This window comes from Helicoverpa zea, chromosome 12, assembly GCF_022581195.2.
Source record: "Helicoverpa zea isolate HzStark_Cry1AcR chromosome 12, ilHelZeax1.1, whole genome shotgun sequence".
Classification (NCBI taxonomy): domain Eukaryota; kingdom Metazoa; phylum Arthropoda; class Insecta; order Lepidoptera; family Noctuidae; genus Helicoverpa; species Helicoverpa zea.
Genome location: NC_061463.1, coordinates 11,487,590 through 11,515,502, shown reverse-complemented (window position 1 = coordinate 11,515,502; position 27,913 = coordinate 11,487,590). Strand labels below are relative to the sequence as shown.

The following is a 27,913-nucleotide window of genomic DNA, read 5'->3' as shown; positions in this document are numbered from 1 at the left end:
AAAGTAATAATTAGAATTTTATAGTATGAATAATTAATAATGCAGTCAATTTTCATGGTTGGCAACTTAACACAGTCATATGGGGAAATCCCTCTGCCTTGTGGAAAGTTCTTTATTTTGTCAAAGGCATAGACAATAAAACAAAAAAATATTTTTTAGAACGTTTATTTACCATCAACACGTTATTAGGCATATGTACTTACACAGAAACAACAATATTTACGATAGGAATTTATATTCTCATCGCAAAACTAGAACTAACCGACCTATGTGGTATTGTATGTACCACTCATCGCACTGACCAAAGAAATTTATTTTGTTCTGGCAATACTTAGAAGAATGGAAGTCGTAAACAGACGCCGTTATAGAATATACCTAAATAATTATCAAGTATTTGCTCAAATATGATAACGTTTTTAATGAATAAGGGAAAAACCTTCGAAAATTACAAAGTAGGTATTTAGGTAATAGACGTTTCTGTTTGATGGTGGCTATCTGCTTCATATTAGATATTAAACAGGAATAAAAATGACTAATTTAATATACATGTGAATGCAGTTTAAATTACTTATCAATATGAAATAATTACTGGTAAATAATTAACGGCAAGATCAGTGCGATTCTCACTTCAATGATTTTACATAACGTTAGTAATCTCACTTAAAACTTACTATACAAAAGTTATTGTCAAGCTAAACACCTACAAGGAGTAATACAATTTTATGTTATTCATAAGATTCTATAACATTATTCAGATATGTATAGCTAAGTGTAAGTTTGCAATAAGTAAATATAAAAAAAACAGATTCATAATAGTCCTAAATGCAAAAGGTAGCTGACACAAAACAACGTAAAAATATTTCTTTAAAAATGTATAGGTTGGTAGCCAGTTCGAGGTGCTCTGAAATCAATATACACTTGGATTTTTGCGCTTTTCTACAGAGCTTTCACTCTAGCGGATTTTCCGAGCGAATTCTGTCCATGTGCGCGGCAGCAAACAGTTGAAATGCTGTTTGTCGCACTTAAAAAATCCAGCAGATAGGTAATCGTTTTAATTTATTTTGAAGTAACTTACAGTGTCAACTACCTGATTCATATTCTGTATACATTCCTACATCAAATATTTCATATTTATTGTGCAAAAAAGTAATCAAACTCATAATTAAAACTTTAATTTCGTTGTGCGTCTAAGAAATTAGCACTTGATATTATCACGTGTGTGTCTACATTAACAATTATTATATAGACAAACATATTTTAAGCTTTTCATATCTACAAATAAATTGTTTAACGATTATTACAGACAAATATGGCGATCTTACAACAATTATTTTGCAATTGAATGTTAAAAGTTAAGTTTTACAGTAATTAATTGACTTCAATTAAATAGCTGTTTACTTTCATAGAGAAACATTGCGAATTTGGTGTTTAGGGAATGACGGGGTTTTCCATGTAATAAGTCAAAGGAGGCCTAACATGAACGTACCTATTCAATGGAATATTTATTTTTTCAAAGTCATACAAAAGTGGATAACATTAACACAAGCATTTTTTTTTAAACTATATTTTCTTTATCTTATCAACTAAGTAGGTACCTACTATAATAATCATATTGATTCCTTTTTTATTAAAAAATCACTTTGGCAAGCTGCGATACGTGCGTAAAACGTAGGTAACTCTTCAGCACTTGGGTAAACTGTCATGTTTCATGTTTGAATTTATCATAAGCACGTTCATGCCAAAAAACTGTTTAGGTAAGAATTAACACGATTTATAAATGTCACAGGATTAAATAGAAAGGTATTGTTCATTAAATAACGACAAGTTCCTATAGCTAGGCTTACAATAACAACATTGATTGGCGTTTATTCTTTGTGCATAACTTTCGATTATTATGAAATACTTAATTATTATTTCATTATGTACAATGTATATTGCACGACCCGTTTTATAAATTGATTTCTAAGTTTATATAAACTTAAAGTAGGACAAAAATAAATAAACGAGGTACCGTAAGTAGGTGATTCCATCATAATAAAAAATACTTACCAAAAAATAAAATAAAGGAGCTTATATATATTTTTATGGAACATTGAACATAAAAAATCTAATAAAAACAACGGTTAATATCACATCGAATAAGATCGAATATAATTATTAGATGTAAGTTATTGTCTCACTATCTTTTATTTATTGTATTAATATTAATACACTCATGAATTAAACAATTTTTTGAGTTCTCTTTTAGCCAAACAAAATTGTTAAAAATTGTTTAAATATAGGACAACGGTTAATAATGATATAAGGTAAATACTGCAGGCATATACAAACAATGTACAGTCCATTATTTAAATCTATCATTAACTAGATAATATCTAAACGATATTTTAACAGTAATAACAGCGATAAGTTTTGGCATAGACACCATAGATAATTTATTTACATTTGGAAGCAGCTAAATACTACAACACGAATTTAAGTATAATTTTTTATTGTCATGAGTTTAAACAATAACTTTTTTATAATCTAATACATAAAGTTTTTTTTTTTATAATTAAAAGTATACTTTTTGCTAAAATTTCAATATTTAGCTTGAAGCATAACGAATGTAAAACTCAATAAAAATTATTATCATAGACACTCCAGTCGTCGCTTTGTATAACATTATTGTCGTATCCTTTTCCAATATTATTTAAAATAATAAATTATATAAAAAATACCAGTCTTCAACAATAAAATATAGCAATAGCAACATTTATAATAAAGGGTTTACAGTATTTTATTGTCAAGAATTATTTATTATTGTCATTGACTTTCTAGAACTTATGGTTAGCCATTATATACAGGCTTTTTTCGAAGACGAATAATATTGTAATATGTTTCTATAAATCTAGAATACTTGTGATATAAAAATTCAACAGTAGATAGTTACAAACGGCAGGATATGATAGCTAGATATGGACTAAACGATTTGGATATGTTTCCAAGTTCGTTTTTAACATTTTCTTCGATATGATCAATTCTAGATAATATTTTTCCTTCGTTACTCCGCCAGGGTTAGCCAAGAAGTCTTCACGTATTATCCCATTGGTATGGAAAAAATGGGTCTTTCGTCATCTCAACACACTTAACTCATCAAGAATGTGTTCAGTTGGTGAAACTCAAAATTTTAACATTTCTCATGTCGTCAACTCGACACGTCAAGATTTTGATGCGTGTTCAGTTGGTGAAACTTAAATTATAAACTTTTATGTTTTCACCAACTCAACACGTTTTATAATTGAACCCGATTTTAAGCAAAAACTACAGTCAACAAATGAATGTATTCATTTTCTATGTCACAAACATCATCCATCGGCCACTGAACGTCAGCTTAGCAAACGCTTCAAACGCGAACATGGACTCCCAAACTACGTAGTACAAGTACTAGGAAACCATAAGTGCATTGAAGCCAGATGCATCAGCAACTTTTAATAATGTTCTACAATAAAATAATGGTATTGAAATCGAATCATTGTTTGTCACAAGTACTAGGGAGACATAACTTAACAGAAGATATTCGCTGTCTGATTACTAATGTAATGCACTTTTTCTTCAACTTATCGACAAAAGACTTTTCAAATACCTTCTGTAATATTTATTCATAATACTTTGTTTTTTTTTATTAATGTTTTTCTTTGATTGAGGTATATTTTACGTTTCACCAACTGAACACGCATCAAAATCTTGACGTGTCGAGTTGACGACATGATAAATGTTAAAATTTTGAGTTTCACCAACTGAACACATTCGTTATGAGTTAAGTGTGTTGAGATGACGAAAGACTCGAAAAAATAAAATCATGTTTTTCACGTGATTTATCGACTTGAAATATTATTTCCATATTTTTATTCGCCTTTGCTAGCGTTTGTAACTGTCAAAAGATATCTTCGCTAACCCCGTAGCTAGGCTTTACCCTGTACCTACTTAGGTACAATGATAGACATAGCAAAACTCGTAGAAAATTCTAGAAAATTATACATCTTAGGCAACGAATGATTTAAAAGATATGTGAATGGCCCTAAAAATGGGAAAAACTTGTTATTGTATATGTTCTTTAATAATTATTTGTCTAAATGGTATAAATAAGATATTATCTGTCACTATTTAATTATATGATAAAGAATACTGCGGCGCTACTGAAGTACTTTTCCACTTACGTACATACTGACTTTCCCTTTGGAATACTAAATTGTATAAACGACGTACAGCGACCTATTATTGTCAGTTGTCTTTCATTGCTCTTGTATGTTCGATCAAATACCAAAACAAACTTGATATATTTGATCTTGCCATACTATCCAAACTTTGACAACGTGATATGTCCTACCTAACCTTCGAAAATTCCTAGTGGAAAGTCATTCAATACCACTCCAGTGCACCGCAGAAATCCCATCCTATTAACTGCTTTTCAACTTTCACCAGTTTCCATACTACTAGACTGAACATACACGACTTCCAACCGGTCTTTGGAGACCTATAAGAAAGACCTATGTTTAGAACTTACGTCCTTGTGATAAGACTACTCCTCATCATCAGTTTCGCAGCAGCCTGGCCAGCAGCAGCCTTCGGAGCCATCAGGTCGTGTGCAGAACAGAAGGGTTTCCGTCGTGGAGACGGGTCTCGGTTCTATGCCGTGGAAGTCTCTCAACTCTTCGGCGGGGAACCAGGCGCGTTCTTCGTCGTCTATTATGGGGATGCCGAAGTATCTGAAAGTTTGAGAGAAAAAGTATTTAATTAAATGCAATGGTATGCTAGAGAGTTCTTTTATAGAGGGAAAACATGACGCTTCCTGTGGGAAATGGTAGATGTTGTTGGTGGCTCCGGCTATGTCGCTTCAAGGATTACAACGAAAGAATTACCGCAGCCACGGTACATAATGATTGATTTTAGTCAATAAGAACCTCTCACTCCCTCACGCTGCAGGGAGGGGTCATTTGATGATTACGACGCTATCACGCAAAATAATGTTCAATATTCTAAATTAACGAAGAACAAGTGAAGCGGTTAAAAGGAAGAGTACAAAACTTCACTTAAACTACATACTGACCTGCAGATAGCCAGCACTGGTATCCACAACACGGATGCTAAAACCAGCACCAATACTAGAAGTACCGCCCACACGGGCCAGGGTTTCCTCTCTGTATCCCCTATGGACTTGATCCAGGCATCGTACGCGGAGCCTTCGGTAGCCAGCTCCACGAACGAGGATACTAGAATGGACAGCATGGCTAGAGGAGACAGGTACTTCCAGCAGATTAGCCAGTATATCCCTGGTCTTTGGCCCGTCATCAGCTGGATGTCGTCTGCGAATCTGGAAATTGAAAAGTTAGTTTTGATTATTAAGTTGTCAATTTTTACTTTAGAATACTCGCATCGCATACAGCGAACTTTTCAGACAGTTTGTTTGGGCTCATTAATCAGTGTTAAAATGAATGGTAGTGCGCACATTACAAAGATCAAGCATTCAGCCTGTATCATACCGACTGAATACTTTAACAAATATCAAGATTTTCTTTTAAAAAAACTTTTTTGTCAAAATATCCGAATAACTATCAGCGGACTCAACAGTCGGCCACACACTGCACCGTCGTGCTGTCGATCAAACGGTCTGTAGTGTGCGGTTGCGTAAGCCAAAGGTATGCTTTACTTCTATCGATTTATTAATCACGCATGAAACGCATGAATGAGCTGAAAATCTGACAAATCTTAAGACTTGAGTGAAAAATGAAAACTGCTAAATAACACGGAAATAAAGATAAAAACTGCGGCAGGCGTTATACCAAGAAATCTGATTAACAAACTTTTATGGACGTCAACTTTTTCAGCTGTATGCGTTAAAAAGTTTTTCATTGGAAAAGATTTTCAGCGTCCATTATAGAATTAACAGCTGTAGCTGAAAATTCAAACCTCCTTTTGCAGTTAAAAACTAATTAACACTTTGAGATGAGTGAGAAGAAAAAATAGTATAAAATGAAAAACTAACGATATTTTTTAGTAACGCTTTTCGCTTGACTTTTCGTTATTTTTATGTAGCCTACAATTGTAATCTGGGAAAACTACCGGTAAACGAAGGTATTACCAAATTATTAATCAGGTTTTCAAATGTATCATGTCACACAAGATGCTAACAAAATGATCACACGTAAAATATAAAGCTCCCGTACAAAATAAATTAATTTAGTACATAAGCTCGCTAGTCTGCTAGTCTACTTTAGAAACTCATTAGTGATGCAGGCGTGCAAAGTTTGTATCGATCGATTTAAACGAGACAAAATTAACTCTTTTGATTATATCCGATATTTTATTCAATAACGGAAAAATCGTAGTAGGTACACCTCTGAGAAAGGCGAATATTGCTTTTCTCTGCCGTACATTTTCAAAGTCAAACGTTTTTATTTCCAATAGGCCTTACGCCACACTAGTTGCATGGTTCTACATTATATTAATTGATCCCATGGAGAAGAACCGGAAAAAACTCAATTATTACGGGAAAACTGCTAATTTGTTTCAGATAATTTATATTGGGAAAATGTAATTCACGATACATTTCCAAATTATTTCGAGAATCTTATACGTATTTGCGCTTACTACCGAAAGAAGTATTTTTTATTACCTAACAAAATTAGAAATAGCTTTCTCAAGTACCAAACAGTCGAAAGACAAAGTTTTAATTACATAACTTTTAGTTGTTTGTTACTGTTTTCTAATAATGGAGCGATTAGGTACTATCTATGTCTAGCTCCGTAATTTATAGTTGTAATTTATTTATATTTTATTTTCGCTATCGCTATACCTACCTAAAACAGTTAGGTACTTACATAATCATTGATAACTTTTCTACTATATGTACACCACAGTTCTACCTTAATGCCATTTGAATAATTACTTCAATAAAATCCTGATTTTAAACTTTTCTCAAACCAAGCGCTATGATGATTAATTTTCTCTTTCCTTTTAGGTACGCTTTCCGAACGAAATAAAATTTTTCACTTGATCTAAAGCGAAACGAGATGCGAACTCAATAAATAAACAACCAAATGGATTAATATTTACATGTAGTGTATTTACCATTACCTATCTACAACATATTTATTCAAAGAGTATATCAATCACCATGGAAACCTCAGTACAATCTTATTCTCTTTAGAATACAAATTCTGTTTCCTTTGATAAATCCTTCTACAGTTCTACCATCTTGAATTGAATAATTTGCAAGGATTCCGTCTTAGCGGGAGAACTATAAAGGATTCTCAGCTTGTCCTGAGGACACTCAGGTTGTTAGATAAGATACCTAACAACTCCTTTTAGTATAGAGAAACAGTTCGCTCTATAGACTAGCTAGAGTAACTAGCCTGGATTCAAATATACGAGTATGTTGGATCAAGATGTTTGATTAGTGAAGGTAATAGCACCCTAAGCGGAAAATGTAAGCCAAGACCATAGTACGGCACGGTTAAAAGTATTTTACATGAATTAAACTTTATAGAGCAGTAAAAATATTATTTATTCTAATTAAACAATAAGAAGAGCACTTTTGATTGATTAAGGTTAAAGGTTACCTCCTCATGTTATCAAAAATACATAAATATAAAAGAGAAAGTATACTGAAGAAAAGTATAAATACTTTTTTCATTAAAAAACAAAGGGCAAAGTGTGAGAACCAGATTGCACGGTTATATAAGCTGAAACGAGACGAGTGACGTAAGCCTGGTCTCAAAGGAGTATTACATAAGTCGTATGAAAACAAGCCACATATGGCCATAGAGTATATGTTCTAGCAGTTTGAATTTAGAAGGGTGGAACGCCATGCCGGTCGTTTGGTTTTGATAAATGTTATATTTTAGTAAGTAAAGTTATGCTTAGACTTTGTGAGCCAGGCTTATAGTTACCTAATTAGGTAGTAGCAAAGCATTTAGCACATATAATGATAAAAATATGTATCTACTGAATTGGTACCTAGGTATCTAATATGCTGAGGGATTTTTCGAAAGTATTACCGCAGCTTTAGTATGTCAAAAACTCAGAAAGGAATATTGCGGATTTTAGTCAGTAAAACTCTGACACTCCCTTCTACTGCACCCACAGCGGGAGGCATCATCTAATGATTTCCAACCCCGAAAAAAATGATAATGCGTGCTTCAGTCTGTATGCATAACATTAAACTTATTTTTACTTTTACCAAAGTAAAACTCAATAAAAACGCAACACTTTCAATTCTTATTAAAATCACATCTGAAAGCTCATAATTAAACGCAGCAAAAATTATTCTCGATGCAAAGAGCAATCAGTTCCATGCAGGCTGAAGTTTAAATAGAATTTAACATATTCCCTGGACATAATCCTCCATTCGTGTTCTAAAATTAGAACCTCTTTTAATCCATCTGGCTGATGAGATAACGTCATCAAATCTCTTGCACGAGTGTGTGAGTTAGAAAGCTTGGAAATGGCTATTCGCTTTGAATGGTCGCTGCTTCTGTTTATAAAAGAGCCTTTCTTACCTAATTACTTAGGTAATTAAACTGGCTCGATAAAATGTTCTACCTCATGACCTCATTAAATCTTGAATAATAACAGCTGTGTAAAATGTGACTCAATCGATCAATTATCTCCAAATAATAGATAATAACAATACTTACACAGTTTGCTAGTTAATAACTATATTTTACGTAAAAGAAGCTTTTAAAGAATAAAGTTCCTAATAAAAAAGTTATTATAATGAAATGGCCTTTCAACAGATCTTTATGCAAAGTCAACAAGTGGCCAGCACTAAAGTTTTAGACATGTCGAATCATTGACAATAATCTGGAAATGGCGTCTTAACCCAGACGGAATGTTCACGGTACATTTAACTGATTTGAGACCCTTCTCCGTTTGAGTACCCCCGTCGGGTCAAGATTATCCCGTCACATTAGACTGTAGGCATTTATTTTAAAGTTTTTTTTTAACTTCTTGATAAACATGCAACGGTTTTTAAAACAGAAAAGGATTTTTTTTATTGCGTTTCGGGAGACTTAAAGGCTTATCACAATACTAACTAACTATTCTACATTGTCCGGTTTCAACTAAGAAATAAAGATGATTTGCATGTTTTGAGTCTCAATTTATTTGACAGCCTCTTATTTAAGCATTTACCACTTAAATAACACTATTTGATTTTAAGAACTAAGCAAAGATAGACTCCGGTGTAGGTACTATTTGCTAGACAAGTTAAGCATGTACCCAAAGGTACGTTTGAACAAGAATTTTCAACTTACCAAGTTAAGTTTCATTGCACTTAGATACATCCACCTTCTCCTAAGTTGCAAACACATTGCTACAAGATGTTCTCAAATAAACTTAGCTCGATAATAATTTCTAGCAAGTTTGGTAAGCCTGTTGAACTGTTTGCGATCTAACCTCTAGTTAATCGAAATTTGTCTATAGGTATCATAGTAGTTTAGACCACAACAGTGACCGTAATTTAAGTACTCTAATTAACGCATAATTTATCAGTTTAACAAAATAAAAGGCTCATTTTCCGTGCAGGGTTAAAGCCGCAAGTCTTCAGCAAGATGTAAATACGTTAAACGGTAGTATAGTAGATAATTTTGTGTATTATCAGAGGCCAGAAATCTTAAAGTCAGACGAGAGACGACAGCAGAAATTCCTATTAAATTGCATCTAATGGTTGTTTCAACTGCCTGCCTACTCATAAATAGTATCAATAACAGTCTTCTAAAAGTCCGGGACTCTGTCCCTTGTGCATCATAGAGACCCGATAAAATGTTCAATTTCATAAGAAAATGTCATCTTACTCACAGAAAGAGCAGAATATCATTTTAAAACTTATAAGTAACAACAAAATATAATACCTCAGTTGCAATCCTAAACTAACAATCCCACACAAGTCAGGCTGTCAAGTAAGCGGACCCCAAACGGCTTTGACCTCGTTAAGTTACGACCCTCAAACTTACAGTCCGGTGGCCAGTGTTTGTATTTAATTTCTTCGTTTACTTAGCTTCAGCAGTTAAACTTGACTTCTTTTGGAAGTTTGTGATAAGAAATTGTAATGTGCTTGTGTGGTAATGGTATTAATTTAAGTGATGTATCTAGTTGATTTTAGAAATGTGTTGCGTTAACAGGATTAATTAAACAAGATTCTAACGGGACTTCTAAAATAATTTTTCGTTAGGGCTAATATGGATTGAGAAGGCCAGATAGACGTCCATATAAAACACTGATAATCAGCTGAATACACTGGAAGCCAGCATGATATAGTGGTGAAAAACCTTATTAAAATACTAATATGATCTAATTAAAGTTATAAAGAAAACTTACCTTTTAACTCCATAGACGTAGGCAATCCCAACGCACTCGAAGAACGCTATGATTAGCAGCGGGAAATTCCCGCTATACATGTCAAACAGTAGAAATATATAGCTGCCAGAACCATGAGCGAAGCCCATAGACAACAGGCAACAAAGGAGGCACAAGCCTCCTGTTAGATACTCCTTTCTCAAATTCGGGAATAGTTTCATATCCACTATAGATGTGACCACTCCTTCAAGAGTACCGAATTGGGAGTCTATTCCTAATGTGAAGAGCATCAGGAAAAAGAGGACGGACCAGAATTGAGCTCCAGGGAACTGGTTTATGGCTTCCGTGAAGATTATGAAGGCGAGGCCTGTGCCGGAGGCGGTCTGTGGAAGAAAGACAGAAATAATGTTATTTTAATTGATATTAAAGTTAGGGAAGTAACTCTTTTTGAACCTAAAACTCTGGCATTATTACTATTGACTACAAAGATGAACACATTTTTGAACTATGCTTCAGATTTGATTACACTCTTAATTCTGTGTAAATTCTGAAATGTAAGCAAAATATGTATCTACTATAATAAAAAATCTTCAGAATCGCAGGTAATCGATCATGCAGACGACCACCAATGTTTGTTCTAACAAACCCCCCTATACACCATATCAATTTATGTCAACATGTACCGACATATTTTCTTCAAGATTCTCGTTAAACCAATTTTCTCGACAAGCACTCGGCCTCATTTTAAATGTCTACAAGCAATCAGACTGGTTAGCTTTCCTGTCTGTTTGAAGTTCAAGATTACACAGATTCGCGATTACATCTTCAACAGATTGTAAATAAAATCTAACATGGAGATTAAATGTCTGCATTTGTTTAGAGCTCACAACAATGAAAGTACTGAGCGAAAAACCTTATCAGAATATGGTTTATTAAAGCCGTTTTTAGCTGTACGCTTGACAGGATCAACATTTTTGTGACACAATGGCTGATATCTCTGACAATTTAGCGTAGTCTTTAAGTAATAAATGGGGTACTTAAGCTATAGATCTATATAACTACAACTTACATTATCTAACTCCTTCTGCAAGTCGCATTCAGGTAGATGAGGCATCACCAACGACGTCAGATTCCCATTCAGGTCCACCGTCACCGTCTGCCCAGCCTCAGGCAGTACCAAGGACTTAAAGGCAGGCCCAAACACCTCCAGCAAAGTCTCATTCCTCACATCCAAACACTTCTCATACACCATCGTAGCCTTAAACCCAATTATAGAAAATACCACGATGCCAGCAAACATGGACGTTAAGCAGTTTGTCATAGAGACCATAATCGCATCTCTGTAGCAGTTATTGTCAACTGGGTTGTATGAAGAGAAGGCTATTAGACCCCCAAAAGCGAGGCCAAGGGAAAAGAAGATTTGTGTGCCAGCTTCCAGCCATACCACAGGGTCTAAAATCCTGTGCCACTTCGGAGTGAATAAATGAATCAGTCCGTCACTCATGCCCTTAAGGGTTATGCCTCTAAAGAAGAATATAACGAGGACTATGTAGGGGAAGGTGGCAGTGACGTAGACCACCTTCCCTGAGGACGCGATGCCTTTGATCATGCACAGGTAGACTAGAATCCAGGCAATGACTAAGGCTAGTGCTATTTTGTAGTTGAAGGTTTCTGGGTGGTTTATGTCTTCTGATATTTGAAGGGTTGTGCGGTACCAGAAGTATTGGGTTGGACTGCTCACCTAAAACAAATGAAACACTTGTTAATTCCTTTAAAATAAACATCGGTAGGTATCTGTGATTCTTGTGTCTGAGAATAATACTTTAATTCTAAAAGAATGTTGCTCATATTCACGTACAGCTCTGGAAATATACAAATCACGCAAAATTGTCTTTTTTTATTCTCGCCGGAGCACAAAGGAAAACGATTTATTAAGAAAACGGTCGGCGTAACACGAACCAAGAAAATCGATCCATCTGGCTATTATTTAACTGCTTTTTATAGAAAAGTAACGAAAGATTTAAAAATAGAAAAGCAAAATTATTTATGTTCAGCAGTTACAAATTGAATAGTTTTTATATTTTTATTTAACGACTAGCCGTTTTCCCGCGGTTTCATCCGCTGCCCATGAAAAGTAGTGCCTATACCGGGATAAAACATAGCTATACGTTACACGGGAAGAGTGTTGCTTTCAGTAATGAGGTAATCCGTCAGAGAACCAAGGTCATCGACATAGCCCACCGAATCAGCAAGCTGAAGTGGCAGTGGGCTGGCCATATTAGCCGAAGAACCGATAACCGTTGGGGTAAACGAGTTCTAGAGTGGAGACCACGCCTCGGCAAACGTAGTGTAGGACGTCCTCAGGCACGGTGGAGTGATGACTTGCGCAAGACGGCTGGCAGGAGCTGGATGCGAGAAGCTGAAAATCGATCTCAGTGGCGTGCACTTGGAGAGGCCTATGTCCAGCAGTGGACTGCGATAGGCTGATGATGATGATGATGAATATGTGCTTTAGGGTATCAAGAAACAAAAAATCTTTTCCCTTTATTGCCTATAGTAGTCTAGATAAATAAAAGAAATAGACAATCCGATTTTCCATGAAAATTACCACGAATGCCCTAATTATAATTACACGGATTAGTGAAAAGGCATCTGGATCTTCAAGTAAAAGCCTTCGACCCAAATAATCGTCCGCAGTCTGAAGGCGTAATTTGTTCACTGATAATTATCGTAATGGGACGAGATTACGGTTCAGACTATGTCCAACATTTATTTCTTCGAATAATATTATTTTTATAAGAAAAACTTTTTCTATACTAATAGTAGTTTATTTTTACCCTAAAGGCTCCGAAACTACTGAACCAATTGGAAAAAGTCTTACACTGTTGGAAAGCTACAATTTTCCTGAGTAACATAGGCTATATTGTATCTCGGTACCGATGATAAGTCCCGCGGTAAAACAGCTAGTATTTTATAATAAGTTTAATACATTTTTCTTCGAGTACGTTCATAAAACAGCAAATAAAAAAAAATCGAAGGAGGCTGCATTACATTTTACAACGTTCGCGAAACGAATAACAGAAAAGCGTTCGTAATTTAAAACAAAAGGAGAATGCCAACTTTTTCTGATTAATGCCAGCCAGATGCGAATCTTTATTAAAAAGGTCTGCTATAAATTACTGAACTGTTTTATAAAGATTTTTTCAAACAGATATTTTTGTGCTCATTTACCTGACTTTGTTTGAATATGTTTTTTAAATGTCTTCTCAACTTGATTATTAATTAATTTAACATAATAAAATGCCATATACATGGTGTATTTTGTTACTAGTTCAGAAAGAATTGAGACCCATTTTTCACGTTGCTGGAAAAACTACCTTCTTATGCAGTACCTACCTACAAAAAGAGAAGGAAATGGCAGCTATTTAATTTATAACCCGAATAAATACCTATATTTTTTGAGACACAAAGGTCATACGACTGCTTAAATGTTTTTTTCTGCGTCAAAAGTACTTAAAGTTTAAGATTTACTTCACAGTCGCCTGCCCCGGACATCGACCCTGTCTGTGATTTATTGCAGGTGCCAACCTTCTCGACAGAAACCCTATTTTATCCTGCACCCTCAACCTTCGTTGAAAATATTTATTTTGACAGAGATGAATTCTGAAAATTTTGCCAATTCTAAATTGATCAATGTCAAACTATTTGTAAGTACATACTAATTCTAGTTAAAAGTCTAAATTCGAAAATACGTCTGTTTGATTTAGGAAAATGTGCTTTCAATAACAAATTGTTTATATTTCATGATATGCGGCTTGAGCTCTTGAAGAGAGTTTATATCTGACTTCGAAGTACTTGAAAACCGGGATCCAACTAGTATTTTTACCTACTTAACTTACTTTTATACCTACTTAGTTTGCAATAAAGATTTTGAATTTGAATTTGTATTGTTATTAAATAGACTAAAATGTAAATATGTCCTATAATGATACTGAAAAATTTATATGACACCCAGCTAGTTTCAGACTAACAGGGCATTCTCCTCGATGTAATCCTTGTGAACCATACCATAATTACCATCGGGAGTGCTATCAGCACATATCAAAACAAAAGGCAACATATCTCAATTAGCAACAAAGCCACATATTTCCACCCTCACGTGCAGGGCTGGCACTACAATTTTAAGTTAGGTACACACTAGCAAGCCATAAGCAAGATTCTTCCAAAATATGTAATGATGTCATAAGATGTACGCCAATTTTATATTTTTTATTTTAGAACTAATTCAACTGGGTGACATACGATCTCTTCCAGGTAACCTATATCGTCGATCAAAGGTTGCAATTTCACGAACATTTTAGAAATATTACTTAACTTACAGCGTACTAGCACCACGAAACTATATCACGCTGGTTACAGTTAATGAGTACACGGCTTTACAGTCGCCTAATTATAAATGCAATTTGTACAACTTTAATTAAATATCCGACGTGAATTCACTGCCAGTATTTCAGCCACATACAGATAGCAATGGATACGATGTGTGTAATTTACAAAATTGTATGAAGATATGTTTAAAAAACTTGGTGATGATTGCACATTTAACTGTAGATTTCCAAAGAAATTAAATTTACCATTTATGAGAACCGAATTGTACCGTAGAAATTGTTACCCAATGTGCATTCGAATATACAATAATAAGCTACCATCTCGCATTAAAGACCTACCAATGAGTAAATTTAAGAGGTCCCTCAGAAATTAGCTTATTGATAAATGTTTTTATACAGTCAAAGAGTACCTAGAGGAGAAAGAGTTTTAATGTAAAATGATTGTAGGTACTTTTTTAGCTATAAGATTATAGAACTTTAAATATTTGCATGACTAATTATAAGTCGAATATAGTGAGACCATATTTTTTTATTGTATCGACCATCATATTGTACCTATATTCTGGCAAATAAATAAATTTCAATTTCAATTTCAACGAATATTTCGATGTACATTTTTGGAATGAACTTTCTACATATTATTGTAGCGAATGCGTATAGTATGTTTTTATACATTTTCATTAAATATTGAGAGCTTCAAATTGCTTTCGATGGTTTTTCATTTTTTTGAAGCGAGCTTATAATAGACATACACAGATTCTGATAAAAAATCGTTCTTGTTAGTTTTTTGGATTTTCAATCATTAATTCTTTTATCATTCATTATAATATCAGTATTTAAAGCATCGCAATCGGCCTACTGCCTCTTAAATCCCTTCTGTCCCTCATCTGCGCCATAATATGGTAATAATATTCCAACAAGGTCGTAACAAAAGCGGCCATCTGACACTGGCAACCCTGAAATGACGTCTTATTCATCATAGACAATGTGGGTCGTCTTCACGGAGTAAGGAAAGATGAGCGGAGACACAGAATACGTACTCTGTTCATGACCAAAACGATCAGTTACGAGTGAACTAAGGTAGCGTTTGGGTTCTTTAAGACATCTTTCAACGATTTTTGGTATTACAAAAAATGGTCGGGTCCAAAGAAGGCGTGTAAGGGCGAAGACAGTAACGTTCCTCGTCCCCCGCACACCCGCATTTTGGCGCGCTACCTTCTTAGGAGATTTTCCGTTATGGCACCTCCGCTAGTCATTTTGTTCTCCATGGTTTTCTTTGAGGACCGTGACATCACAGCTCCCTTTCATCTCAGTGACAGGGACTTATTAATGAGCGTAAGCTATCGATTTTGGTTCAGCAATGAAACAAAAGATTTAATGAGGGTTTCGTTAAGATATTAGATTTAATTATGAGGATTGTTCATTTAAATGAGATTTCTATAACCAATATTGAAAGTGTAATTTAAATTAGTTATTGTTTTTCGTCGTGGGCAGTCAGTTAGAAACAGTGTTTTAGTTGGGAAGTGTAAATTATTTATCAGTCTATCAATTAGGTACGTGAAGTTTCTCATATTTCCAAGAGTTACTAAACAAGTAATAATTAGACTAAATAACATTGATCAAAATACTACATTTTTAAATCAAATAATAACAATTTGTCGTAAATAAATACAAATTCATACGTTCATAATTTGTATTCTCATTACAATGTGACGCGACTACTGCAAGTTTACTTTCAAACGAAACCATATTCTAAAATACGACTTTGACCTTCATAAACCTTAATACAAGAAAGTATAAACAAAAAATAGTAGCCATTAACATCTGTATATAAGTACCAAAGCCAAGAGAAATGTCTGAACTTTCCAGCTGAGGCCTACGCAACGCCTACGCGCTACGCCTGTGAACTCTGTGGCTACGGCGTAGGCGGTCGCGCTACGTTGTAGTGAATTCAATTTTGTATTAGTTTTTATTTTTGTATCTAACTTATTAGAGTGAAATTATTATTAAATTTAAAGTTCCTTTTCTTAACAAACGTAAATGGAAAATCTGAAAATTGACAAAGTAGAAGAAAAACAAGGCTTAACATCCAGACCTTTGATTAAAAAAAAAAATTGTGCATATATTTTCTACTCAACTTTAATTGAAGCTGGATATCTATTAAAGCAGTAATTGATATTCACTTATACTACAAAAAATAGAGCAAAAGTTCTAATTAAAAATGCTATATACATAAAATAGTTTTTACAAAAACACTGTAAAAATTATTGAACAATCCTTTCATAAATACGGCCATATTTCAACAGAGACAAAACCACAAATAAAATCTATTTTAAAAACGAGTTATGACAATCGCTGGTCGTTTGCATTCAAAACTCGTTAAGCAAAGTTTTAGAGTAATGTTTCAAGTTAGACTTTTGAAGTAAAATACATTTAGAAACGTGTCTCATACTTTGTGTATCATCACGGTATTTGTAGTGAAGGGTAAGTAGAGATAGAGAGAAAATCTCCCGCTACATTGTAAGTAATTTAATGTTATGTTATTCTATTACTCTATTTTAATTTATATTTTTTAGTTACCCTAAGTTTTGATCTCATGATGTTCTCACAAAATATAGATTTATAAGTTGCTCTAAGACAGTTGTTATGTTCTCATAAGTTTATGTGTTATTTATTTCAAAAAGTTTACTTTTACTTTAATTTTAACAAGAAGTGTTTTTGTTTTTTATAATTTTCTACTTTCAAATTCTATCATTATTTAGCGTATGTTGGTTAACCTGTAATTGGCGACTGTGTAAGTCCTAGTAATAACAGAAATTGTACTCTAAGCTTAATCTACACAGAAGCTGTTGGTAAACACTTTTTTTTTAATAAATAAAAAAATGACAAGTTTTTATCAGACACTCGACTACATTTTTCGAGAATTGTACTTGATTTCTCAATGATTCTAAATTCTGTTCAGATCCTGAGTTGCTGATTTGGACCATACAGGGAGTACACTATTTCGCTTTAAAAGAACACAAATTGGTTGTACGAATTGATAACTATTTCCTTTTTTTGGAAGCTGGTACAGAAATAGAAACCAATTTAATACCGAAAAAATTGGTTTTCATGTGCTCTTCTTTTTATTTGATATGAAGTGCTGTTGAAATAACTTTTGGGAAAAAAAATGAAAATAGATTTTAAACTGTCTTTATTTGTTTATCAGACTTCTAACTAGAGCAATACACGCTACTAAAGAGCCTTTAAGTAGAGGTTTTAACTAAAAACCGATTACCAATGCAAGTAAGTACCAATTCCACATAATTGGCCTACATACCCATGCAAGTTACCCTTATTAGGATCATTTGAAAGTAAGTGCAGAGCAAGTGACCCATTTTCATAATGTGCTAGTTAAACGCCACGATTGAGGTCATAAAGCGTACCAGGTAGCGCTGTAAAAGCCTGAAGTACTGTAAAAGTTGAAACGGTTATTGCTTTACCTTTTATCTTACTAGCTGTTTAACGTGGTTCTACCCGTGTCCCGATGGAGCGAGTTATCGTAACCGGATAAAAAAGTAGTCTATGTGCTTTCTCAGACTTTAGATTCTGTGTGGCAAAGTTAAATTAGATCGATTCAGTAGTTTTAGCGTAAAACTGATAGCTAGACAGAGTTACTTCCGTATCAATGCACTGTTGAATGGGAACAGTGTATTTTCCACTTCCAAGTTTTCACAATTTCAGTGGCAGTAAAAATTGATGAGAAATAAATAAGATGAAAAGAAATAGCGATAGACAGTTTACAACTTTTTCATTAAACTCCTATCTTCAGTAAGCAAATCCATAGATAGATATATAATTGGGATCGGACCGTGCTCTTAGCAAACCACCCCTGTATTGTAAACTTCGGAGCACAATGGTACAAAGAGAGAATAAAAACAGGAATATATTCAGCATGGAGCATCGACTATTGATTTTGTACTGTTTGTTCGTGCACTGAATGGTAAACCAACACTGTATTGTATATTGTATATCAAACAAAGTAGGTATGTTTATGTTTGTTGCTGTTGATTAATTTATTTTGAAGCTTTGACATGACCTGAATTTTAGTTATTTTCGTTTGTACAACTAGTTTTATTTAGTGTTTCCAGGGCTTTAGAGTCCATTAAGGTTAAACAAACTTTCGTTTATTTGCTTAAAAAAATTATAGAAATGTTACCTATTTAACTTAGAGTATGCTTCAGCAAGTTACTTTCTTAGGATGTAAAACGAGAAAGCAGGACCAGAAAGCAGGGCCAAGACCTGCCGGGGCTGCGGGTTGTTCGAAAGAGATACCGCGGCCCTGGTACATAAAAGGCCTATGACGGAACACGACGGTTTTTAGTCAGTAAGAGTCTGACACTCTGATGATTTTTGACGTCGTTAAAAAGGCAGTATAACTACATATAAGTACATATTCGTATAAGTGGATCTCTTTTGTTTTATTATACGTGTTTTTTTTAAGTATGTATAAAATAATACTTACTGCAAGGTTTGATTTCAATAATTACTATTAGAAATACATTTAGTACGTATTATTATTTTATGGAACTACTAAGAACAGCCGACGTTCGCTGTTATCGAATTTACAGCTACCAGAGTAGGTAAGACTATAAATTAATTGGTTTACGTCAATTTACTAGGTTAGTTCGGGAGCGAAATATTGCACTCTGGCCGATTTTATCTAATTATCTGAACATTGTAACATATTTGTTTACCTAGGTAACATTTTTATACGACTAGACATTGTCTATATCAGCGGTTTCCAAATGGGGTTCCGCGGAACCCTGAGGTTCCGTGACAGGCCCTCAGGGGTTCCGTGGAAAATTCAAGATTCCCATATGTGAATCGTTTGACAATATTAAATATTATTCATTTTCAATTAAATTGTTTTAAATATTGCATTCCAAAATTCCATTTAGGCACCATGTAGGTGGGTACCATACGGGAGTGTAAGTCTCGTACTTTCGCGACAAGCGGCGGGGGAAGGCCACGGCAGCAGATAATTTAATTCCGTTTTTTTACAAATTGTAGATTAACTTAATACCTCCAGGTCTTCGGCAATCGGCAAAAGTAGGTAGCGAGTCGGCCAAAAATCGTCGCATTTTTGGGCTTATTTCATCGCCAGGATTATACGTTTTCATACATTTGACGTGAAATGACACGGCATACGAGTATTTCCAGTGGCTATTTTTACCATGAATCAAAGTGACATTATTTCCAATTTTTGCACCTCCGCGAATCCGAAAATTTCGCGCTCTTCCGTCGAGGTTTCCTTTGATGTTTATTTTTTATTCCCCTGGTTCAGAAAAAGCAATAGCGCTTTCTTCGCTAGCTGCTTATTCATTTGCATTTGCTTTTCTGTGTTTGTTGTACTTTTTGAGACCTTATTAATTTACAGTGGTTTTGTTTATTTTGTATAGGTACTTAAACTAAAAAAAATTCGCGCTCGCTTCGCTCGCGATGCCGGCTACCACTGAATGTCTTTCAATGCTAGTGGGTGTTTGGAACTTCTTCTTTTACTTAAAAAAAATCGCGCTCGCTCGCCTCTCACCTGTACAAACCCAATCTATTTCTTTTTGCGTTTACTTTGTCTGTCTTCAAACTGAAAACTATTCACATAATACACAAAGTCAAGAGCGGCAAAAATGTTTTCTGGCCCGTGTGGCAGACAGCCATGCTACGCCGCTGAGTATAATGAATATGTCTCTAACCATATAACCATTTGGTGCGCTACTACACGGCACGAGCCGTACCTAAGTGTATTTATGTCTTTAGTTTACTTCTTACTTAAGCTAAGGTTCCGCCGAAAAATGGCGAAACTAAAAGGGTTCCGAAGCCAAAAGAATTCGGGAACCGCTGGTCTATATCATTATTATTACCGTAGTAAGATTTCTATGTATAAAATGAATTAACTACCGGCCCGATTTTAAAACAGGTTTTACTATTAGAAGCCTGTATTTCCCTGATTAACATGGGTTATATTTTATCCCGATACGAGAATTAGTTCCATCCAGGTAACTACTAGTACCGTGGGTATGTATACTAGCTACGTATTTCTCCAAATCAAGATGACTGAAGTAGTCCATCTATTTATTTGCAACCAATTCATGAAACATCTTTAAAGGACATCCCTCCGTCCCTTTACAATAAAAGAGTCTCCAATAATTCATATCTTGACGTTACCCGAATGAAAATTTACCTGAACGAGAGCCCCGAACCCTTTTGAGACCAGTTTTTATGTAAAAAGGTAACATTATGGTACCTCCATACTATTCGTGTAGGACCTTAGAAGGTCGATATATTGCAAATTGTGATAGAGGAATTTACAATAATGTCCCAAAGATTACATACTCGTATGTAGATACACAATTACACAAGATACACAATTATTAAAGTTAAAAATATGCTTTCCAATAATAAACAAATTGGCTAGTAACAGACTATTGAAAAATATACGCAAAGGGTAACAGCAAAAATACGATGTAATGCGCATATTAGGCATAGTTGTAGAGAGAAAGTGGTAGATCATGACGTCAAAGCAACAGTCACAATGTTAGTGGAAAATGGATTGTTACTTTCTGAAGCCTACGGTGACCTATTGTGTCAAGCTGTAGTAGCATAAGAAACCTACGAATGAACATGATGCGTTTTAGTCAGTAAGAGTCTGACACTCCCTCACGCTGCTAACCCACAGCGGCAGGAGTCATTTGAAGATTTTTCACCAAAAAAGGCCATAGCAAATTTCATGTCAAGAGAAGTCGACTAGATAACGAGTTTCTCATCTGTCTATGCATTTTTCATAACCTTTCATTACAAAACTATAAGAAAATCGTGGAAAATCTCCACGACATGTCTCTTTGTAAGCGAATATATTAACAGTCGACAAAAATTCAAACCTTTTTCTATCCCATCACTCAAAAGGGTGACCTAAAGAACTTTCGGGTTTCAGCAAATATGTGTAAAAAGATTTGTTTCCCCGCTCTATGTATATAAACTGCCTAAGATAGTGTTGCCTCTGCTTATGGTAAGTTAGAAAATAAATGAAGCATGCATATTAAAAGTAACTGCTGATTCTCGTGGTTTAAGTTCTCTAAACACTAGTGGATTTTCCGTCCAGTTTTTCGTAAGGGTAGTTTCAAAACGAACAATTGACAACCAATGATTCAAACTATGACACGTGAAACGATGACACCTCGCGACCGAAAATGTTGGTCGCTCGGAATGTGTTGCGCGTTAAAAAACGCGTGGAAAATCAGCTGGTGTGAAAGCGCTAAAAGCTGGAATTCCGTCCTACGTATTTCTCGTATATTCCAAACCAAATCGAGTATACAACCGACAAGTCTTACTGGGTCATTCAACCCTACAATAATGTACCTATGTTCATAAATCTAACTTCATCATTAACTAACTTTATCACATTAGCATTTCGCCACATGTCACAATGACAAGTTTAGTAACTCCGTCTATGGAACACACCATAGACACGGTGGTGAAACATTCTATAAGCGAAGTTTGGAGTCCCGAATATTACGGTCGAACAAACTTTGACAGCTCGTTCACGCCCTTCAAAATTTAGGCTTTTATTTTATGATGTAGATATTAGGAAATGAGTAATTATTTAGGTTTGTAGTTAACTAGATACACCATGAATAAGTGGCAATAGAATTTTAGCCAGATGCGATGGATCAACATAGTTTTGCTTGAATTTTGAATTTGAACTGGAATACTGAAGGACTACATTTTGATAATTGACCCAGATTATAACTTTATACCAACTATGCCTTGAAAACACATTATTTTTATAGCCTATGAAATAGTTCTTAAGCAATCTCATATCAATAAAAATAATTCTCCTGGCCTACATGATAAATCCAATACGAAATACAGGACTGATTACAATCAAACTGAAAGAATCAGTCCCTCAGTAAATTATCACTGTATAAATCACAAAGTCCTACGTAGGATTTAAAATTTCCAACTAGATTAATGTAATTTTCAACGAAGCGTCAAACACTTAACTTATTTCTTAACAAATTATTCAATTTTTCGCGAGAAATTTTCCATAAAGTTTGCTAAATAGCGGCGGTCCGAGAGGTCTATAAAACGCCTTTAAAAATGTGTATTCTTTTTTTTTGTGATAAAGTTGTTCGCGGCTCTCAGGAAAGTATCCTGAGGTTTTTACAATGACTTTTGTCGTAAAAAGTGAAGTACAGCCATTTGAAATGGAATAAGAATTTCGTTACAAATATAATGAATATCTTTAGGTGTTTTGCTTTGATTTTTTATTGTGGGCTCATGTTTTTTTTTTTATGAGGACGAACTGACAAGTGAACGGTTTAATAATATCTACATTAATATTACAAAGCTAAAGAAAACTTCTGAACGCGGTAATCACAGGAACCACACGTTTTGAAAAAATATTTCTATGTTATTAAACCTATGTGGAAAAATTCTATGTGCTCCTCAAACTATCTATTGTTTCAAGTACTAAGAACGTTCTAAAGTGATTTTCACTCTTATCAAATCAATATCAATTTACCAGGGAAACAGTTCCAACTACTCTTTGGATAGGAAATGGCAAGAAACTCCAAAGTTTCAATAGTGTTTCTATTAATAACGATAGATGGACTTACAGCCAGTTTCTACATCAAAAGTAAAAGCCAAAGTAATGTCATAAAGTAAACTAACTACTAACTAACTAACTAACTACTTTGGCTTTTACTTTTGATGAAGAAACTGGCTGTAAAAATGTAATTTATGTATAAATAGGTTTTACCAGCTGTTTCACCCACGTCATGTAGAAAATACTTCCTGGATAAAAAATAGCCAAACGCCATGCTTTGAAAAATATCTAAATCTACATATATGTGGTGCTTCACGCCAAATCGGTTTAGCGATTTAAATGCAATGCGATACATACCTACTAGAGTCTCGAGCCAAAAATGTTCTCCCGGGATGTTGGTGAAAAGGTGGGGAACAACTGATTAGGTTATCATGCTACGTCATTTTAAACATGATCTTTCTTTAATTATAGATTTATCATAACTTTCCAAGTTTTCTCTGGTGAGGTCTAAAAGAAAATAAACGTCCCCTGTACAACAAAGTACTATTTCTGCCAACAAAATTATTTTATCTTAAAGTAAGTAATTTGTGTGGCTTAATAAAATTCTTAAAATCATTTAGATAGAGTCATCTAAAAATTTAGCTTCATCGACGTTAAATAAATTCGTATAATACCTCAATGTTCAATATCGGATCGTTCTTATAATTCCATTGCGGTGAGGGAACTTCAATTACAATTTTATTGATTGAGTTCTTAAAACGATTTCATTAAAATTTATTAACATTCATTAAAAGTTTACAGTTGTATTCGTATTTTCATTTAATCAGTAACCTTTTTAATATATTCCTGTCAGAACACAGAATTATTACCTACATAAAATCATACCAAGAAAACTCAATAGGAAATAAATATTTTTTTTATTAACACCGTAAAGACTCCGAAACTGCTGAAGCTATTTTAATTGTATTGTTTTTTTTCACTGTTGTCTACATCTACACTATCCCTGGGTGTACGTTTTATTTTATCGTAGTTTAAACGAGACGTGGGTTAAACAAAAGCTAGTCGGTTTTCATTTAAATAGATTGATTAGTTAAACTGAATCGGTAATTGAAAACCGTCATTAAAGCCAAATCCAACTTCTATATTTAGTAAAAAAATCTCATATATTCAACTGAATGTCAGGTCAGCATTTTGTCAAAGTGAACCCAGTACCCACGTTGGAATCAATAAGCCGACGAAATAAATTACTTTCGGCCATTGAACTGTCTATCACAACGTTCTGAGAACGGCCATCATTTTCCATATTGATGATACAGCAATATACATATGGGTCAGTTATGAAATATTAATAAATCTTTCGTTGTTAATATTATCGTATTAAAATCGAAATATCGCATACCGGGTGCAATAACGTCATAAATGCTAAAATTGCCAAAATGAGTTTTTGATCAAAAATGATGTCAGACATGCGTCTACAGGCTATGCAACAATATCATAAATGTAACTCCTAAAATGACCCCACTGAGGGCGTAAATGTCATAAATAACATCATAAAAAAGTAGGTACGATACCTTTTAAATACATTAAAGATGTACCACTTATATAACATTTTCATTTCTGAAACAACCTTAAATTTTGAATATGGAGTACAAAAAATATTTTGGGCGATATCGATATATATGTATAATGATATCGTAAATACATTTTACTTAATCAAAACAACAACTTTAAAATCGATCTCCTGGAAAAAAACGTTATTTGTTACTTATGACGTTGTTGCACCCCCGGTGTGCGATACGTTTGCTAAATATTGATATCATGTAGGCTTATTTAACGTAATTTTTGTTTCAAAGACTTTGGCTTAGGGTTGCCAATTAATTGCTAGTAAATATCTACAACTCTCAATATGAATTGTGTTACTTACATTATATGTTCAACGATACCGAATGTGTTGTTTGACAGCTGTCAGTTTTCGAGGGAAAATACCGTTGTTTTTACAGACTGACAGCAACTCTCTACTGCACCAAAAATTATCGTGGTATAAGAAATATAGCTAATACAATAGAAGGTAATAAAAAACTACTCTAAAAGCTCTATAGAGCCCAAGTAAGAGCTCCCTTGATCACGTCAATCGAGAAAGCCATTACGGAGTAATCGTTGTTCATAATTCAAATCCTCATAATTTTGGAGTCGGTTATTAAATCGACTTGTGTGTGTGTGTACCTAGTTAGTAGTTTTAGTGAGCAGGCCTATAAATGGCTCACTATTAATAAAAAGACGTTACACGGTTACACTACTATGTAATACTAATAATTGCTTTAATTAGGCACACATTTGCACTAAAATACATAGGTATTTTAAAGTAAGGTATTTTTGCAAAAAATAAAGGTATCCCCGGAATTTGTTTGGGTCCGTAACCCACAAACCCGTAAACGCAAGCGATACTTTTTAATATAAACCTGGGATAATAGTACCTACTTTATGTAAAGGATAAAAACTGGTTCGATTTCTTGAATTCAAAGAAATGAAGAGGCCATAAACTCAACGTAAAATGACATTTACATAAAAAGTCTAATGCCCATTTTCACCAACAATCTCTTAATCTAAGTGCCACTTAGAATAAGGGCTCTCCCAATTTTGACATAAATAACTATGGATAAGGGATACCGAAACTTTGGTGAAAACGAAATTCTTATTAAGTGTTCCGTAAATGCTCTTAGGGGATCCCTTAATTTAGGTATTTGTTGGTGAAAATGGGCATAAGTATTTAATATACTCTGAAATGAAAAATAATCGTCTAGGCACCCATGTACGTACAATAGCTGCTAATGTTTCTCTATTGATCTCGGCAACGGCCGTCCGTTTTCCCAATAACTATGATGTCATCAACACGTTCCGCCTGATATATCGATCTAACGCACACAACCCATGCAATCAGTCGTGTCAACACAAATTGATCTCTAACTATATAACTTTTCTAAAATATTAAGACTATATTTTTTACGTTCATTACTAGGAATATATGTAAAATGTTGGGCCAGTAACTTTTGTCGTAAAAACTTAGAGGGAATTTTCGAAATTAGTTTATCATGATAAGTTTTTGTAGAGCCCCACACAGGTGTGATAAAGCATCATACAAGTGTCATACCCAATTAATAATTGAAAACCACGTATACCAGACCGACCAAATAGGCAAATATCTATCATAAGGTTGTATTCGTTCAATAGTCTTAATCTAGAGTGCATTATAGCTTCTACAGAAAAAAAGTAATGATAAAAATGTAACTTACAGCACACTCCGGTTCCGTTGTATAGGATCCATTGGGAAAGTACTTCTTAGGACATTCAGCCCAGGGCAGCTCAGCCTGAAAGCTCTGAGCGAAGTAGAACAGACACCACGCAATAATAGAGTTGTAATACAGTGCCACGTTGAACGACACCACTGCCGAACTTATCCCGATACCTCCCAAATAAGGAGACACCTGGTGCCAGACCCCGATAGCACCCTTCCGCAAACGCTGCCCAATCGCCAGTTCCAAATAAAATATCGGTATCCCCTCAATAGCCAACATCACGAAATACGGAATCAAAAATGCTCCCCCACCGTTCTTTTGAGCTAAGTATGGGAATCTCCACACGTTGCCTAAGCCCACAGCGTACCCAACTGTAGCTAGGAGGAAAGTCAGCTTGCTGTCCCAGGATTCTCTCTCGACTCCGCCACCTTCGGGCTTCACGCCGCTGGCTTCTACTGAGCTGGCCTTGCTGGTGGGGGTCTCTGAGGAGCGTCTGTTGGGGCTGGTGTCTTCGAAGGCCTCGTTGGTGGCGCCGTACATGACGTGCGTGCGGTGCGAGGGGTGGCCGTTCTCCATGGTGACGAGCCTGCCCCGCAGCTCCTTCATCTCCATTCTGTCTATGGACCGCTGTGCGTAGAGATCCCGCGAGCTTTGTCGCCGCATCAAATGTGCTGTGTTCGCCATCTTTCGTGTTTTCTATTACTTTATTATTATTTAACTCTAGTTATTGTCTTATTGTCATTATTTACTTTAAAACGATTCGGATTCCATATCGTGGCACATAATGAGGACCAATAAATTACACGTGAAAGTTATGATCGCTTTTATGTTTAGATTAAATGGCATATCTATTTTATGACTTGGCATTTTAATGAACTGAAAACCCTTATTTATTTACACAGCACTGAACTTATGATTGTTGACACAGAGGTGAGAAGATGAGCATTTTTTTATTTTATTTTTTCTTTGTGAGGTTGGGCGCGGGGCCGCGCGTCGCTGGCGGGAAACTCGCCCGAAATGCGGGGTGTGGGAGGGTCGGCACGCACACGCATGCGCGAGAATAATGCCCCCTTCATGCCACTTACACCCAAATGGAGATTTTTCAATGAAAGGCTTGGAATCTGAACGCCTACGTACAAATAGAGGCTATTGTAGACTACATTGATTCGAGAAATACATGTAGCGTTCAAAGGATTCAATGCAAATTATGCATGTAGGCATAGGCATTCATACGAATAATATTGGAATTATTAATACTTCATAATATTGCATACTTCTATTGCAATATTTTCCCAATGCATGAATAGGAA

General features: G+C 34.8%; 1 protein-coding gene across 1 annotated transcript; it reads right to left on the bottom strand.

Annotated features, from left to right (window-relative positions):
• Positions 1-149: 149 nt before the first annotated feature.
• LOC124635091 (sodium-dependent neutral amino acid transporter B(0)AT3) lies at positions 150-27,602 on the bottom strand. Its single transcript, XM_047170877.1, has 5 exons — positions 26,601-27,602; positions 11,408-12,079; positions 10,360-10,721; positions 5,090-5,353; positions 150-4,748 (listed from the first exon to the last, which is right to left on the bottom strand). The coding sequence occupies exons 1-5, from the start codon at positions 27,285-27,287 to the stop codon at positions 4,562-4,564; spliced, it is 2,172 nt and encodes a 723-aa protein (XP_047026833.1). The 5' UTR covers positions 27,288-27,602; the 3' UTR covers positions 150-4,561.
• Positions 27,603-27,913: the final 311 nt, after the last annotated feature.

What these genes read in the sequence shown, in the direction of transcription:
- LOC124635091 (XM_047170877.1), bottom strand. Translation starts at nt 27,287, where the DNA reads ATGGCGAACACAGCACATTTGATGCGGCGACAAAGCTCGCGGGATCTC. An exon ending in TGCAGAAGGAGTTAGATAAT is followed by an intron (nt 10,722 to 11,407) that starts GTAAGTTGTAGT and finishes TTTCTTCCACAG; the next exon opens with ACCGCCTCCGGCACAGGCCT. An exon ending in CCAGTGCTGGCTATCTGCAG is followed by an intron (nt 4,749 to 5,089) that starts GTCAGTATGTAG and finishes TCAAACTTTCAG; the next exon opens with ATACTTCGGCATCCCCATAA.